The 14,206-nt window shown below is 41.7% G+C and overlaps 1 protein-coding gene across 4 annotated transcripts in view; it reads left to right on the forward strand.

Annotated features, from left to right (window-relative positions):
* Window positions 1-13,998, forward strand: part of KLF9 (KLF transcription factor 9) — a 28,993-nt gene extending 14,995 nt beyond the window's left edge. Inside the window, exons 2-3 of one of the 4 annotated variants that reach the window (XM_084834326.1) lie at window positions 187-223; window positions 333-13,998. In XM_084834326.1, the coding sequence (XP_084690452.1) occupies window positions 187-223; window positions 333-384 (89 nt within the window). In that variant the 3' untranslated portion in view covers window positions 385-13,998. Of the gene's footprint in view, window positions 1-186 lie in introns of all 4 variants that reach the window. The other 3 variants (XM_084834327.1, XM_084834325.1, XM_084834324.1) reach the window with 3 other exon arrangements.
* The last annotated feature ends 208 nt before the right edge of the window (window positions 13,999-14,206 follow it).

A 14,206-nucleotide genomic window follows, 5' to 3' on the forward strand; every position in this document is an offset into this window, starting at 1 on the left:
CTTCCACGTGGGATCAGTTTTTCCTCTGCAAAAGCTGAACTGGCAGTGCACCTGGAATCCTGTTTACCATGCTCTTATATGCCCAAGAGGACTCTAAAAGAAGGTGAACACTAGTTGTGACATCTCATTGGATTCTCAGCGAGTTCCATTAATAATCCCGTTACCTGCTTCTGTTTCTCATTTTAGAAACCACGGTTACACCAGGAACACTTGGGAAGAGAAGGTGTGTACCTGGTTGCCTGTCACACTGGGAAGTGAAGGTTGGCTCTAATGGCTGAATGCTTGGGAAAACTCAATGGAAAGAAATAGAAAATCTTGCTTTTAATTTGCAGAGAACATGACAGGAACACCTTGACAGAATGCTACATTCCTGAAGGCATCTAGATAAACTTCCTTTTTCAGAACTGGTTGAAGCCAGAGGAGAGGAGAATCTATCCAACATGATGTCTCAAAGAGATGTCAGGAGCACGAGTTCCATGGGAATCGAATGAAAATAGATGAACAGCACAGGGAACTAATGCTCTTACCTCCTCATGACACAACTGCGTGGATGTTCATATTCGCTACCTCTGTAGAAATAGACTCAGGTATAGAATGGTAGGAGATGTGACTGAGCCGCTTCATCCGTTTTGTTGCTTGTACCATGGCTTTCCTCTCCTGCCAAGCAGCAGAGAATTCACTTCCCAAGATGTATCTTCTCAGTCCTTATAGTAACGATCATATAGTCTGTACATTATAGTATAATTTGCTGTATTTTTTTCAGTGCTTTTTGGACCTGGCCCATGTAACTGTGTGTAGTTTTTGAATAAAGGTTTTGTTTTTGGTACTGGTCAGCTCTGTGAATCTGTTACAGGTAGCTTAAGAAGTTACTCAAAGTCTGTCACCACTACTCCACTATTCCATATCTCAGAGTGGTATTACTAGTATAAGCCTACCACTTCCTATGAAAACCACCATTGCTAAATATATAATGACCACTAATATTAATTCTTGCCCCCCACCCCTCAGCAACATTAATCACTTCACCCACTATGTTCATATAATGCAAATGTACATGCAGAAATAATTGCATAAAGTACACTTCCAGAGGGCACTACTTAGGCATCTCTCCCTGGAACTTCACAGTCAGAGAGTTGTTTCCACAGATGTGCAGAATGCAACAGATATCTGAGATGGCCAGACTGCTAATACCTAATAGGATGGTATTTAACCTCCCACTCCCAAATATGCACCAGACTCAATAGAAATTCCATGGATAGAACATTATGCAAGTCAAGTTTTTTGGTAAATGCATAATTAGTACTGTGAGCCCAGGCTCAGTTCTTCCATTATTGTTTAATTGCGTGTGTCAGGGCCGGCCCTGCCCTTAGGCAGGCAGAGGTGACTGCCTCAGACAGCATGAAGAGCACAGCAGTGGCAGCCCCCTGGCTATTTCCCTCTGTTGGGAGACAGAGTTGTGTGTTCCAGGCAGCCTGTCTGCAGCCCCTAAGCTAGCTTGCTGCCCTCTGCGGTGGTGAAAGATTCTGCCCATCATCAGTGTTGAAGCAAGATTCAGCTGCCAACCTGGTCGGCTTCTGGAGGTGAAATCTGGGTGGGAGGGCATCTTGACCTTTGCGCCGTCCTGTCTTGGGCTGGCCCTGGTCCAAGTAGATTTCTGAGTTCAGTAGTCTGTTTCTTTAATGGAACCTTCCCCAACCTGGTGCCCTCCAAATGTGTTGGACTACAACTCTCATCATCCCCCAGCATGGCCATTGGCAAGGGGAATCTGGAGAGCACCAGGTGTGGAAAGGCTGCTTTAGTGGGTCTCTGGAGCTCAGCCTTATTTTTACATGCTTTTTTTGCTTGCAAGATTCTGGCTGTATCAAAAAAGCTTGGAAGACCTACTTTTTGACTATCACAAGCATCATCACTCGGTTCGCTTTCTTTAGTGCAGGGGTGGGAAAACAGTGGCCCTCCAGTTGTTGATTGGCCACAGCTCCCATCATCTCTGACCAACCTGGCTGGGACTGATGGGAGTTGGAGTCCACCAACCTCTGGCAGGCCATACATTCCCTATGGAAAGCACAGGCAGCAAGACTTGACTGACTGGACTTAAACTGGTGCATGGGCTTATATGGCAAAATTGCTGTTGTTTTACAACCACTGTCAGTTATAAATACACACTTTTAGAGTTTATGTTGAAACTTAATGAAACCACCACCTAAAAGTATCCAGTGGGTTGATCCAGGATTTGCCCTCCATTGATGAAAGGGCTCCACTCACAGAAGGTGCCTCCGCCCAGTTTTGGGGGGGGGGAATCCTCCCTCTGCCTGCACCCCAGCTCATCCCATTCAGCAGGGTCCCCTGACCTGTGTAGTACTCAGGGGGCAAGAGGGACTGCTGTGTTGAGGTGGGGAAGTCCCCTTTCACTAGCCCAGTTCCCTTTGCCTAAATCTGGATCAAACCCAATGCATTTCTTCCAGTAAGCTTAAATGAGAATGTTCTTAGGACTGTATTCAGAATTGACTAACATTCCAACTGTTGCCACCGTTGTCAAGAATAAAGAATTAGTATCCATATAGCTGTTTCCTTCATTAATGAGAAATCTTTGAGAGGAGTAAAAGCATCAATATCCACTTATATTGACATGGCTGGCAACATTCTGCAAACCTGGGACTTCACTTAACACATGATATCTGATGAAGTATTTAGATTCCTAATAGCCACAGCCTTCATTTTGTGGTCTATTTTTAGGAAAATAAGCTTCAAGCCCATAGGATTCTGGGACTATATTTGAGAATATGCAGTCATTTGAATCCAAGGATCCCTTGTGGATACAGGGCTCTGATGTGCACACTGAGCTCCCCCACAATCCCCATCCCTCTGGCAGCGCTTCTGTTCACTTCATCAGAAGATGTAGCTCCATGCAGACATCCTTTTAAATAGGTGCAGATCTGCCTCTTCCATCAGATTGAATTGGGAAGCATATATCTTCTGAATATGTACATTGCTGTACCAAAGGAGCTCTGGAAAAGCACAAGGGACAGCAAACTGCAAGTTTTCCCTGCACCTTCAGCCCACCACCCTACAAGCCTTCTTGCCCAAGCTCTACATATGTTCAAATATCAATTCCAGAAAAATATAAATACACATACATCTGTGCAAAGTTCAATTTACATAGAAATGTATACTAAGAGCAGAATATGAAATTACTTGATACAATTCAATGTACATCTTGCCTTGCGACAGAGTTTGGATATTTCAGGAACTAAGTCTGTATGGTCCTTTTGTATAGGTTCTGCATGCTGCCCACATGGGACTGGGACTGACACTTTCTATTGAAATACTATTGTCTCTGTTGGGTTTGAAAAGATTGGAAGCAGCGAGTGGGTATGAGTATCTGGCAGGTTATGTCATCTTCACAGATCCATAATATGGATGTTAGTCTCTCGGAGAGCAGTCTGTAGGAGTAAAAGCAATTCCTAATGGTTGTTTGCTCAGGGTAAATGGCTTTGTCATTAGTTATATGCATTTTTCTTTGAGATGGTGGATTTTGACAATCACATCAGACCTCATTGATGCATCAAAGGTGATTGGTGGGAAGGTGGGGAAAATGGAGTCCAATTTTCTTAATCAAATCAGCCAGAGTAGTAGATAGAACAGATTTATTTTTCTCTATTTATTTGGAATGTGGATCCTTTTTAGTCTTATTCCTACAGCTACGGTTGACTCTATTAAGATGCCAAGTGAGAGAGATTTAGCAGACTCATACATACAAAAATAATTAATCACATCTTACAAGCTGCTTGAGCACATGAAGGAGAAGAGGGGAAGAAAACTGACAAAGGTCTGTAGAGGTGATTTATAGAAAACTGAGCTGTCCTTGTTCACAATCTTTGGCTTGTACCACATGGCAACTGTCCAGGTGAAATATTCTGAGGACCTTACAGTAAATGATGTTCTGACCAACATTCCATTCTACATCTGAGTTTTACAACAAAAACCATTCCCCTTTGGCAGTGATTGAGGAAAATATAACTCTGTTTGGGTGAGCACTGAAATAATAAAGGTCAATAGGGCATGGAAGGATTTAAACGGTTGACTTTCCTGGTAGCTGCCACACACATGAGGTTCGTATAACTATCCTTGTGTGTCCTGAGCAATCCCAGTTATGATAGGAGTCTTTCTGTGATTCATCTGTAGTACATCCTCTACCATACTTACTTTAGGGAGAAACTAATGCATGTTTTTTCTGAAGTAAGACCTGCTGTGTTAAATGGGGTTGACTGCCAGGTAGGCATGCATAGGATTGCAGCCTCAGAGCTACAAGATACGTTTCTGTACATCAGCCATAGAAGAGTGCATACACAAATGAACCGCCTTTCTGTAACTTCGTTCACAGGAAGGCAAATTTCAGTGGAACATCAGGAAAAACATCCTAACAGTCAGAGCAGACAGACAATGGGACCAAGAGGAGGTGGTGGGCTCTCATCAAGCAGAGGCTGAACAGCCATCGGACAGGGATGCTTTACACTGGATTCCTGCACTGAGCAGGGGGTTGGACTTGATGCCCTACATGGCCCCTTCCATCTCTATGAATCTATGATAGAAGTAGTCCATAACATTGTGTTAGATAGTGGCCTGCATGTTGAAGTAGTCCATAACATGGTGTTAAAAGTAGTAGTATTCCATAACACTGTGTTAGATAGTGGCCTGCATGCTGAAGTCAGTGGCATCTACTGAACTGGTATGTCATGTTGGAGCATGTTGTCAGCTATATCATTTGTCTGGTCTTTGAACATAAGAACTGATCTCACCATTTTGCTAGTGTGTGCAGAGTTTTGAAATATTGAACAGGTTTCCAACATGGAAAGTGAAAGATCATGCAATGATTCTGATAATACTATAGAAATCTATGGCAACCTGTTTCTTTTGTGGATGTTCTTGCGATACTGACATACCTCACTTTTGAGATGTTCTAAGGGACCAAGTTTGTCCACATTTTTTGTTACTGACCAAGCTTGAACCAGACCTGCCTTCACTTTTAAAAATATGCATTTGAGTGGAGAAAGTGGCTATAGAGTCAGCAAAAAAATATACAAACCTAATAAGTTGTTTTATAGAAAAACATTACATAGAGTTGCTTCATTTCTCATACCCACTCTCCAAATTGAAATTGCTGTGAAGGATAATGAGGGGCTATCATGACCTTTCGACATGAATTACTGGTTTTCTATCTCCATGTTTAATATAAAAAAGAACCCTAAATACCCATGAGTAGTAAGGTCAAAGTAAGGTCCTTGATGACCTGTTCTTTATGCCCTACTGACATAACAGCAGTCATAATTTGCCAAGTTAAAAGGTGGCAACTGTATTCAAAGCTATCACTTTTGGTATCTCTTGGTACTGGAAATTTCTATGTTGCCCTGATGCTGTTAAGGCTAAAAGCATTAATTAATGTAATCAATTCATTCCTAAAGATCCAAAGCTATGGATCTGAGTATGAATGAGAGAGGCTTGAGCCTAGCAGTAGAATTAATGCCGTTAATATCTGATACATTCAGCTGCTCAGTATTTACATAGCAGGATTGGGAAACTTCTCTGCATGAGGATTCCAGAGAGCTGTGTTTGCAACCTGTTGCCAGAATTGGGCTATTTGTCCTATTGGTCAGTTCCATGGCGGTTCCATGTCTCTGAACTGGATAGAAGTTCCCACTGTTGCCATTGCTGTGGTCTATAGGAATTCAGACACTCAGTTGATGACACATTGTGCAATAATTATGCAATAATTTGTGAGTCATCTGTGGTACTGTGAATGAAATACCTGTTACCTTCCTCAGAATCTGACCGGTCCTGGAATACTTCAGCATATATTTTGACCTTCTAGTCAATCGAATGCAAGCAGCTAGCCTTAGCTATCATATATCTGTTTCTATTAACCCTCTTGTTCTTTATTACCTTCTCACAGGTGAGCGACCATTCCCTTGCACATGGCCAGATTGCCTTAAAAAGTTCTCCCGCTCCGATGAGCTAACACGGCACTACCGAACCCACACTGGGGAGAAGCAGTTTCGATGTCCACTCTGTGAGAAGCGGTTCATGAGGAGCGACCACCTGACAAAGCACGCACGTCGCCACACCGAGTTCCACCCCAGCATGATCAAGCGATCTAAAAAGGCCAGCTCTGCCTCCTTTTGAATGACAGACTACAACTGGGGTGGGGTGGGAGATGGCCATTGTTGAAAAAGGCATAACTGATCAGCACAAATACGTCCGCCACTGTACAGTCATATTCCCCTACTTGCATTTTTAAAGCACATGTAGCTGGAAGTTAAAAATTAACATTGTGTCCCATCCACCCTGCTATGCTACCAACAACCAGTCTTAAATCAGTGGCTGCTGGGTGGGAGTGGGGAGGGGATCAGCAGAAATAATGCAACTTTTTAAATATAGTTTAAAGAATTGACACTGGTGTATATATGTCTGACTGGGTGGTTTGACCTGTGACACCACAGTAGTGATTCCAAGCTCTTTGTGATTGCTGTGTCATGGACATGTTTGTTGACTAATGTAATGCTGCTTGTATTTAAAACAACAAAACAAACGTTTAGTAAAAACCACTTTCCAACTCACTTAAGTATTTCTCAAGTAAAAAAACAAAACAAAACTCCATAGCTCATGTTTAGAAAAAGGCTCACTTCTCCTTCTCAATGTTCCATCCTGTTCAAGACTGTTAAGAAAAAAAAAACCATTACATCTGTTGTTCATATTAGCTGACTGATATACAAAAAAACAAAAAGAAAGAAAGAAGCTGACATTTGTACTGAAGACCTGTTCTGTATAACCAGGTCTTTTTTTTTAATGAGCTACACTTTTGAATACAAGCTGCTCTTTTTTCCAGTGAAAACATCCATGCAAACCAATTATTAAGCAAAAAGGAAAACAAGAAATAAGCTGGCATCACATGTATGCAGCTCTGTTATTCACTTGCCATTGGAGAAAAAACAGCAGCAGAAATCACCCTGAAGAATGTGGCAGAAGTATGAGACCATAATATTTTTCCTCTTTCAGCTGTTTCTAGACTTTCATCTGAAAAATCATATACCGTACTGTACTATATAAATACCACTAACAGTGCTTTATTCTGCTGTGTTTCGTTGGAATGAATGCAGAACAGCAGCTACCATCTTTATAAGCTACACTTTTGTAAAGGTTTTTTTCTTTATGACTCTTTCTCTCTCAATGGTGCATTCTCTTCATCCGCTTGCCAGATTCCTGTGTCAGCCAACAGGAACTATGTGCATTTATGGAGAGAACAGACCTCTTTTCCCCATTCCCCCTACAAAACATTATCTATGTGAATTGAGACAACTACAACTCATTTTTTAAAACTACAGACTTCTGTAGACTACAGACTACAGAAGAACAGACTTCTACCTTTTCATAAACTGCAGCTGTTGTACAGAGGGCAGGAAGATGACAACAACAAGAATGAGGTAATTAAAACATACTACGCAGGAGGTATGTCCAAAAAAATTCTTATGACATGAGCCTTGTCACTACGTATTTTGCAATTTTACCCTGTATGTTGGGCTTGATACATTTAATGATAATGGCAATATTTCATCTGTTTAAATGCAAAGCTCTTTAAAACAGGAGCAAAGACATCATTGAGGGAAACCTCTTGCATCGAGCCAAGCATCTTTGTTAATGTTAAAAGCATGAACCTTACAAAGGTTGTAATCATGGACTTTCCCTCCCCCATCTCTTATAATGGTGGAGAATTATGTTTACAGACTTTTCCCCTCCAGAAACGTTTTCTTCCTGCTATGTTCTTTACTCCTCCTTCGCATGAAGGAATGAGAGGTGCAACTGTCCAATGAGGGTTAAATTCATCCCTGAGGTAATCACATTGCAGCTGGTGGGATTGTATCAGGATCAATTTGCCCCATCTTTGTAAAGAATCTGTACATACAACTCTTGTAAAGTACACCTGCAATGACAGTATCTTCTTGTTTCACCTGATAAAAAGCTAGCTTCCTAGAAAAATAAAATAAAACAACATCTCAGAGAGTAGAGTATTCTACAATCGTCCGTGGCTTCCAGCACTAGAACTCAGTATGCATCTAGCATTTTTACCTGTGTGGTTCATTATAAAATCTGTCTATGCGAAGAGAATGGCTTCTAAATAAAGGTGTTAGGGGCAACGAACAATCTATGGCATTTCAAAAGCAAAAAGGGATGAGTTTTCTTCAGTGAAGACATGTCAGGAAACCAAGCACACTTTCTACCTCCGTTTCAGCTTTTTGAAACGTTTGTTTTATGATAAACCAAAATTAATTTCTGGTGTCCAAAATAAATTGTAGGGACATGTTCTTCCTTTTAAAAATTGGTATCCTGGCTATTTCTATCGCTCTAGTGTAAAAAGTATTCTGCTTTACCAGCACTGTTAATGCTGCCTTGTTTGATTAGGGTGAGGACCGTGTGGTAGGCCAGCAACTCACAAAATGGTATTGTTCCAACCGTCCTCCCCTCCTATATGAGACCAGTTCTTAAGAGCCTAAGCTCTCCTGTGAGTCCTACTAATGCAACAGTCACAAGAACTATACTGTTGCTCTGATGTAGGGCAAGTGCAGTATTAGCTAAATAGAGCCTGGATGCTGAATGCTGTTATGTCACCTTTACTATAAGGCAAGCCACAGGCACATGAATGACACCTCCTTGACAAATAATCAGGTCACATTAGGCACATGAGAAACTGAGGTGTGGTGGCAGAGTGGTTAAGACACTAGCCAACTTTCTTGATGGGTGTGGATTCATATCTTGATCTCACTCACACTGCATGGTCACCTCTAGCCCACCTGGAAGTTATAATTTGGTCCTTTGGGTTGGAAAGTCCAACGTGACCAGATGGTGTGGGCCACGTTGCTTCCTTGTGTATAGCAGATCATAGAAATGGCTTTGCCTTAACCACACCAGCCGAATAGTTCAGAATAATACTTCGCTGTGCCCCAAAATATATTTACGCACAGCTTGTAGGCAGAATAGATTTCAAAACAAAAAAAATGTGTCTTGTTCCTCTCATTCTTAAAAACATTCTTATGTGCAAAGCCTACCATGGAATATATAAACTTACATTTAGGTTTATTCTTCTAATAGATCTTCCATCTATAAAAACTATTCCAGAAAACAGCAACCACTTACTATTCAAATTTGTGATGCTCTTGTCACTGTACTGAGGTGTGCATGGTGGCACTTGTTTTTAGCATGGCCACCAGTTTGTGATGAGTAGGTTGGCTGACTTGTAGCTGAAGATGTTTGCATGCCACCACAAATAGCTTCACTAACGTGTGCTGAGCAAACAAGCAAAATTTCTGGTTTTGCTAACATTAAATATGTCAGACAACCTATTCGTTGCAAGCAGCCGACATGACTGTAAGGTTTTCAGCAGGGTCATCGTGTGCACCAGTCCCTGGGTCACAGATTGAGACTGGACAGCTTCCTGCGTTACGTTTAGTAGATCTGGGTGTACCTAACCAGGCCTTAAAGGGCTTATTTACCTGTTTGGTGGAAAACACGGTGTTGGGAATCTTGGATGCCACTTCTCTGCTGTGAAAGTGATTCAGGGGTGGGAAGGATGATTTGCAGGGCAGAAATTATACATGGGGTGATGCTTATCACTTCCACAGCCCTCCCCCCCCCGCCCCCCAGCTGCCTCTCTTTTCCTCAAGCTGAGTCAGATAGAGGAAAATGGCTGGGATAGAGGGGAAGAAAAAGCAGTGGACGTGGATTCCTGCCGCTCCTCCCCTGAAAATTTATTCCCTTGCCGTGCTGCTCTGCAGTGGCAAGGATGTCCAAACCCGTGATCGCTGACAAACGTGTATAAAGGCCCAAATATTTATGAAAATGTGTTGTGGGAAAGGTAACTTATATGCCTCTGCCCCAGAAAAGATGTGTGTAGGCCAAGTCTCCAAGAGGGTCACGAGTCTACTCTCAGAAGCAGAAGACTTTTTCTTTGGCTGTAATTCTCAACACATTTAACTTGAAAGCACGTTTCATTGAAATAAATGGGGCTTGCTTCCAAGTAAATATGATTAGTCTTGAGATGTAAGTCATGCTTCTTAGGAGTCTTCCAAAAGTAACATCAGAAGCTGCCCAAAGTTTATTAACCACTAATGAATAAAGTAAAATAGGACAAGTTTATCTGTTTTGGTATAAAAGCAAACAGTGAATTTCATGTACAAACTTTACAATGCAGTAAAAGCCATTGTGCTAGGGCCGCAGTGGCTTAGTGGTTAAGACGCTGAACTGCAGACTAGAAGGTCAGCAGGTCAGCATTTCAATACCCGAGTGCTGCGTGACAGAGTGAGCTCCAGTCTTCAGTCCCAGCTTCTGCCAACCTAGCAGTTCGAAAGCAAGAAATTGCAAGTAGATAAATAGGTACCGCCTCGGCGGGAAAGGTAACAGCGTTCCGTGCACCTCGGTGTTCAGTCATGCCAGCCACATGACCACGGAAGCGTCTTCGGACAGCGCTGGCTCTTCGGCTTAGAAACGGGGGTGAGCACCACACCCTAGAGTCGGACATGACTGGTTGGGGACACCTTTACCTTTTTAAAAGCCGTTGTAAACTCTTTAACAAAAGGGAGTTTGGGAAGAGACTATTTGCAGGTGTTGAGAAGAAAGAAAGAAAAAATCAAGTTCTCTGCAAACATATTTGCCACATTACTCTGGAAATTCTTAAGAGTGCTGATATGAAGGCGGCTCCTCTCCTCAGTTCAGAAAGACCTCCCTAGAGAAGCCATGGCTTTAAACTATAGCTATATAACATCTTTTGTGAACAGTTTTGATCACTTCTATACAGGTCTTTTTTCTGTTTGCTGATGGACTTAGCCCAGTATGCACCAGATTGGACATACTCTTCAAATGCTGTTTTACTACAGGTTAACAAATCTGTAACACTGTAAAATACCAACCTTTACAAGTTTAATCCATTTTATTTTTGTACAGTATTCGTATTCTTTCTAAGTTATTTTGCTGTCCTGTTTTGTAAATCACATGAAATTGTAAAAAAAGAAAAGAAAAGAAAAAGTAGGCGTAGATGTTTTTGTACATATGTATATAAGTTGTCCAAATAATTAAAAAATAAAAAGAAATACGTTGTTGCTTGGATGATTTGTCTCAGTGTACAACAGCACAAAATTTATTTTGGACTATCATTAGCTACTGCAAAAAACAATAATAGACATTCTCTATCTTTTATCTGCTAAGATGGTTTAGAGCAGGCATGGGCAACTTTGGGCAGTCCAGGGGTCACTTCTGACCCCTTCCCCAGTGGGCCACACTTTTGCTGCTGCCACACTGGCAAACTTGACAGTGGGGCACACACACACACACACACACACAAAAAGGCACCCAGTACAACCACTGCCACCCCTACTGAGATTCATGGCGGCAACAGACAAATTTAGCTTGAAAACAAATAACTTTAGCTACAAGTATCAGAATCAAACTCACAAGTTCTTTCACACATAAATCCACTCCTGGTTTCTTTCCTTGACCCCCATTCTTTTTCAACAACCTAATTTGGGGAGGGGAACCTTTTAGGTGTTGCTAATGTTAGAACTTGGGAGTGAAAGCCCTTGACAATCTACTGCAAATCAGCGAGAGATCTACCAGTAGACCCCATTTCCCTCTACCCACCCCTGTGTTAAAATATTCACCAGGCAGGAGGCTAGAGAAGGAAAGCACACCAACAAGGCCTGGAGATGACCACATCGGAATGGAGTAGTCCACTGTAAACTGACAAGCTCACTTGTCATTTGGACGTAGTTAAGAGATTAGATGGTCTAATACAAATGGATGCAATTCTGAAACAACTGAACACAAATTTGAACGTCATACTGCTGTAGTATAGGCAAGTCCTTAAACTTACTTAAATCAACATAGTTCAGTTTATTTGCCTAATGGAGCATATAATATTTATTAACTTTTTAAAAACTTCCCTTTATAAAACTTTAGATCACTGAAGAGAGAGAGAGAGAAGACTGGCCACAAGCTTGCTAATTTTTCGTTAACATAATGTTCCACTGAAGGCTCATGCTTGAACCCTTAATCAAATTCTGCTTGGTACTAATGCAAATAGAGGGGAAATAAAATCTGAAATAACTGGATGATAAGGAAGACATAGGTTTATACTATGTTTTCTTGCTTCTTCCCAGGATTCTAGAGAAATCACTCCTTGACAGTGGCTGTAAAGAGTTTGCTACTTGACCATTGGGCTAAAGCCACATTGAATGCAACTCTTTGTAATGTAGTTCTCCAAATGAAAGTTACTACTTCAAGCTCCTGTGAGGTGGTTAGGCTCTGTGGCTACCCTGGTGCCCAAGTGATTGTAGCTCCATGTCTTGACTTGAAGGGGACAAACCCTCTCTGTTTCGTGTTGCAGGCAGAGGACTGATTAAAAACAACTGCTGATGAAAGCTCACACTTCTAAAATAATAAATGGATTTCTGAACTTTATACAACAGGTGGAAGGTGATGTTTCTTTAGATAAATATTGCATACTCTTTTATTTAAAAACAACAAGCAGCCTCATCTATTTTTGACCCTGAAGTATATGGCAGTTCTTTGCCATAGAGGTCACTTTTTTAGATGCATGAAGTTATTCTTAATTCACACACATGCACACGTGTGTGTGTGTGTGTGTAATGATTATACATACACATACAACACATGAGTACAGTTTAAAAAAAAAAAAGTAAAACAGTGAGATCAAAGGACCAGTAGCTTTGTGACATTTATAGAAACCTCTTATATTTCATGGCTGGCTGAGGAATGCTGGGAGTTGTAGGGTTTTTCTCTGTCGAAACATGCATAAGATTGTGCCCTAAGCCTTACATTTTACGGGATACGTGCATGTTAGTTTTCTCAATTATTACAGCATGTGTGAATGAGCCATCGCACATTAAGCATACCACAGGTAGAATACTCCTGTCAGCCCACATCACCTCAAATACAATGCCTGTCAGTCAAGTTAGCTCATATTATACAGTTGCAAGTCCAAGGCAGTCACGATATGTACTGTTGCAAGTGAAAGAGGAATTGAATCGTGAATATGCAATGACTAAACAACAAAGGATGGAGAATTCAGTATATATTTCAAGATTAAGTATCCTAATGAGTTATGCAAGTATTAACTTTTAATGCACTGTAAATCTGAAACATTTAAAGGTGAAAATATTAGTATTTAATTGCATGGCTGACTTTGACCAAAATTTAGTACTTTGCAAGAGAGCACCTGTCAAAACTGCCAAGTCAAAAATGTGAAGGTCTAATCCAGGGGTAAGCCACATGGTGCCCTCCAGATATTTTGGACTATAACTCCCATGATCCCTGATAATTGGCCATGCTGACTGTGGCTTATGGGAGTTGTAGTCCCCCAAACCTAGAGGGCGTGACCCTGGCCCTAATTCTAGAAGCTGCTATGCCAATAAATAACGGCAGTATCTAATGCTGTCACAGCACTAGTTCTAATGACGTGCTAGTACTGGTGGTTGCTAGGCAAAGGGGAAAAGCATAGATTTCCCACCAAAAGTTGGTGGCAAACCACACAGCCTAAATTCAGTGGTAAATCACTGCCTTTCCCCTTTGCCTAGCAAGTGCTAATGAAGACGTGCTAGTGCTGGTTTATGCTAGTGCAGTGCTGTTAGCACTAGTGTGGCGTCAGCATTAAATACAGCCCCACATGTCTGTATTTAATTTACTGTGTCAGCCCCACAGTAGAAGTATGCTCTACTGTGATAATGTGATAGCCAGTGGCAATGTTGTGATACAGAAAAATAACACTATATCTGCTAGCAGATGCTCCATGCTGGCCAATCAGACAGAACAAAACACTTTCTAGCCTCATCAGGACAGCTTACGACTGCTAAGAGCTTTCCGGTGTAACTGAGTTCTTCTGCCTCCATCATTCGTGCATGAACATTAGGCAGCACAACACCTCTCCTGGTTAAATCTAGATTAAGAGCGCAATCCTAACTAGATATGCGGCCGCCTCCGACCTCGGAGGCGACCATCTATCCAAAACAAGGCAGGAGAGGCACGGGGGGATTGTTCTCTCTGCACCTTTCCTGCCCTGATCTTTTTCGTAAACAGCCATTTTCAGCTGTCTAGCAGCGGGGGGGAGGGGGGGGCAACTGGGAGAGGAAGCTGCCGTATGACGCATTGG

The sequence above is a fragment of the Heloderma suspectum genome, chromosome 2, assembly GCF_057233095.1.
Source record: "Heloderma suspectum isolate Gila_16-S chromosome 2, 16-S_ref, whole genome shotgun sequence".
NCBI lineage: Eukaryota > Metazoa > Chordata > Lepidosauria > Squamata > Helodermatidae > Heloderma > Heloderma suspectum.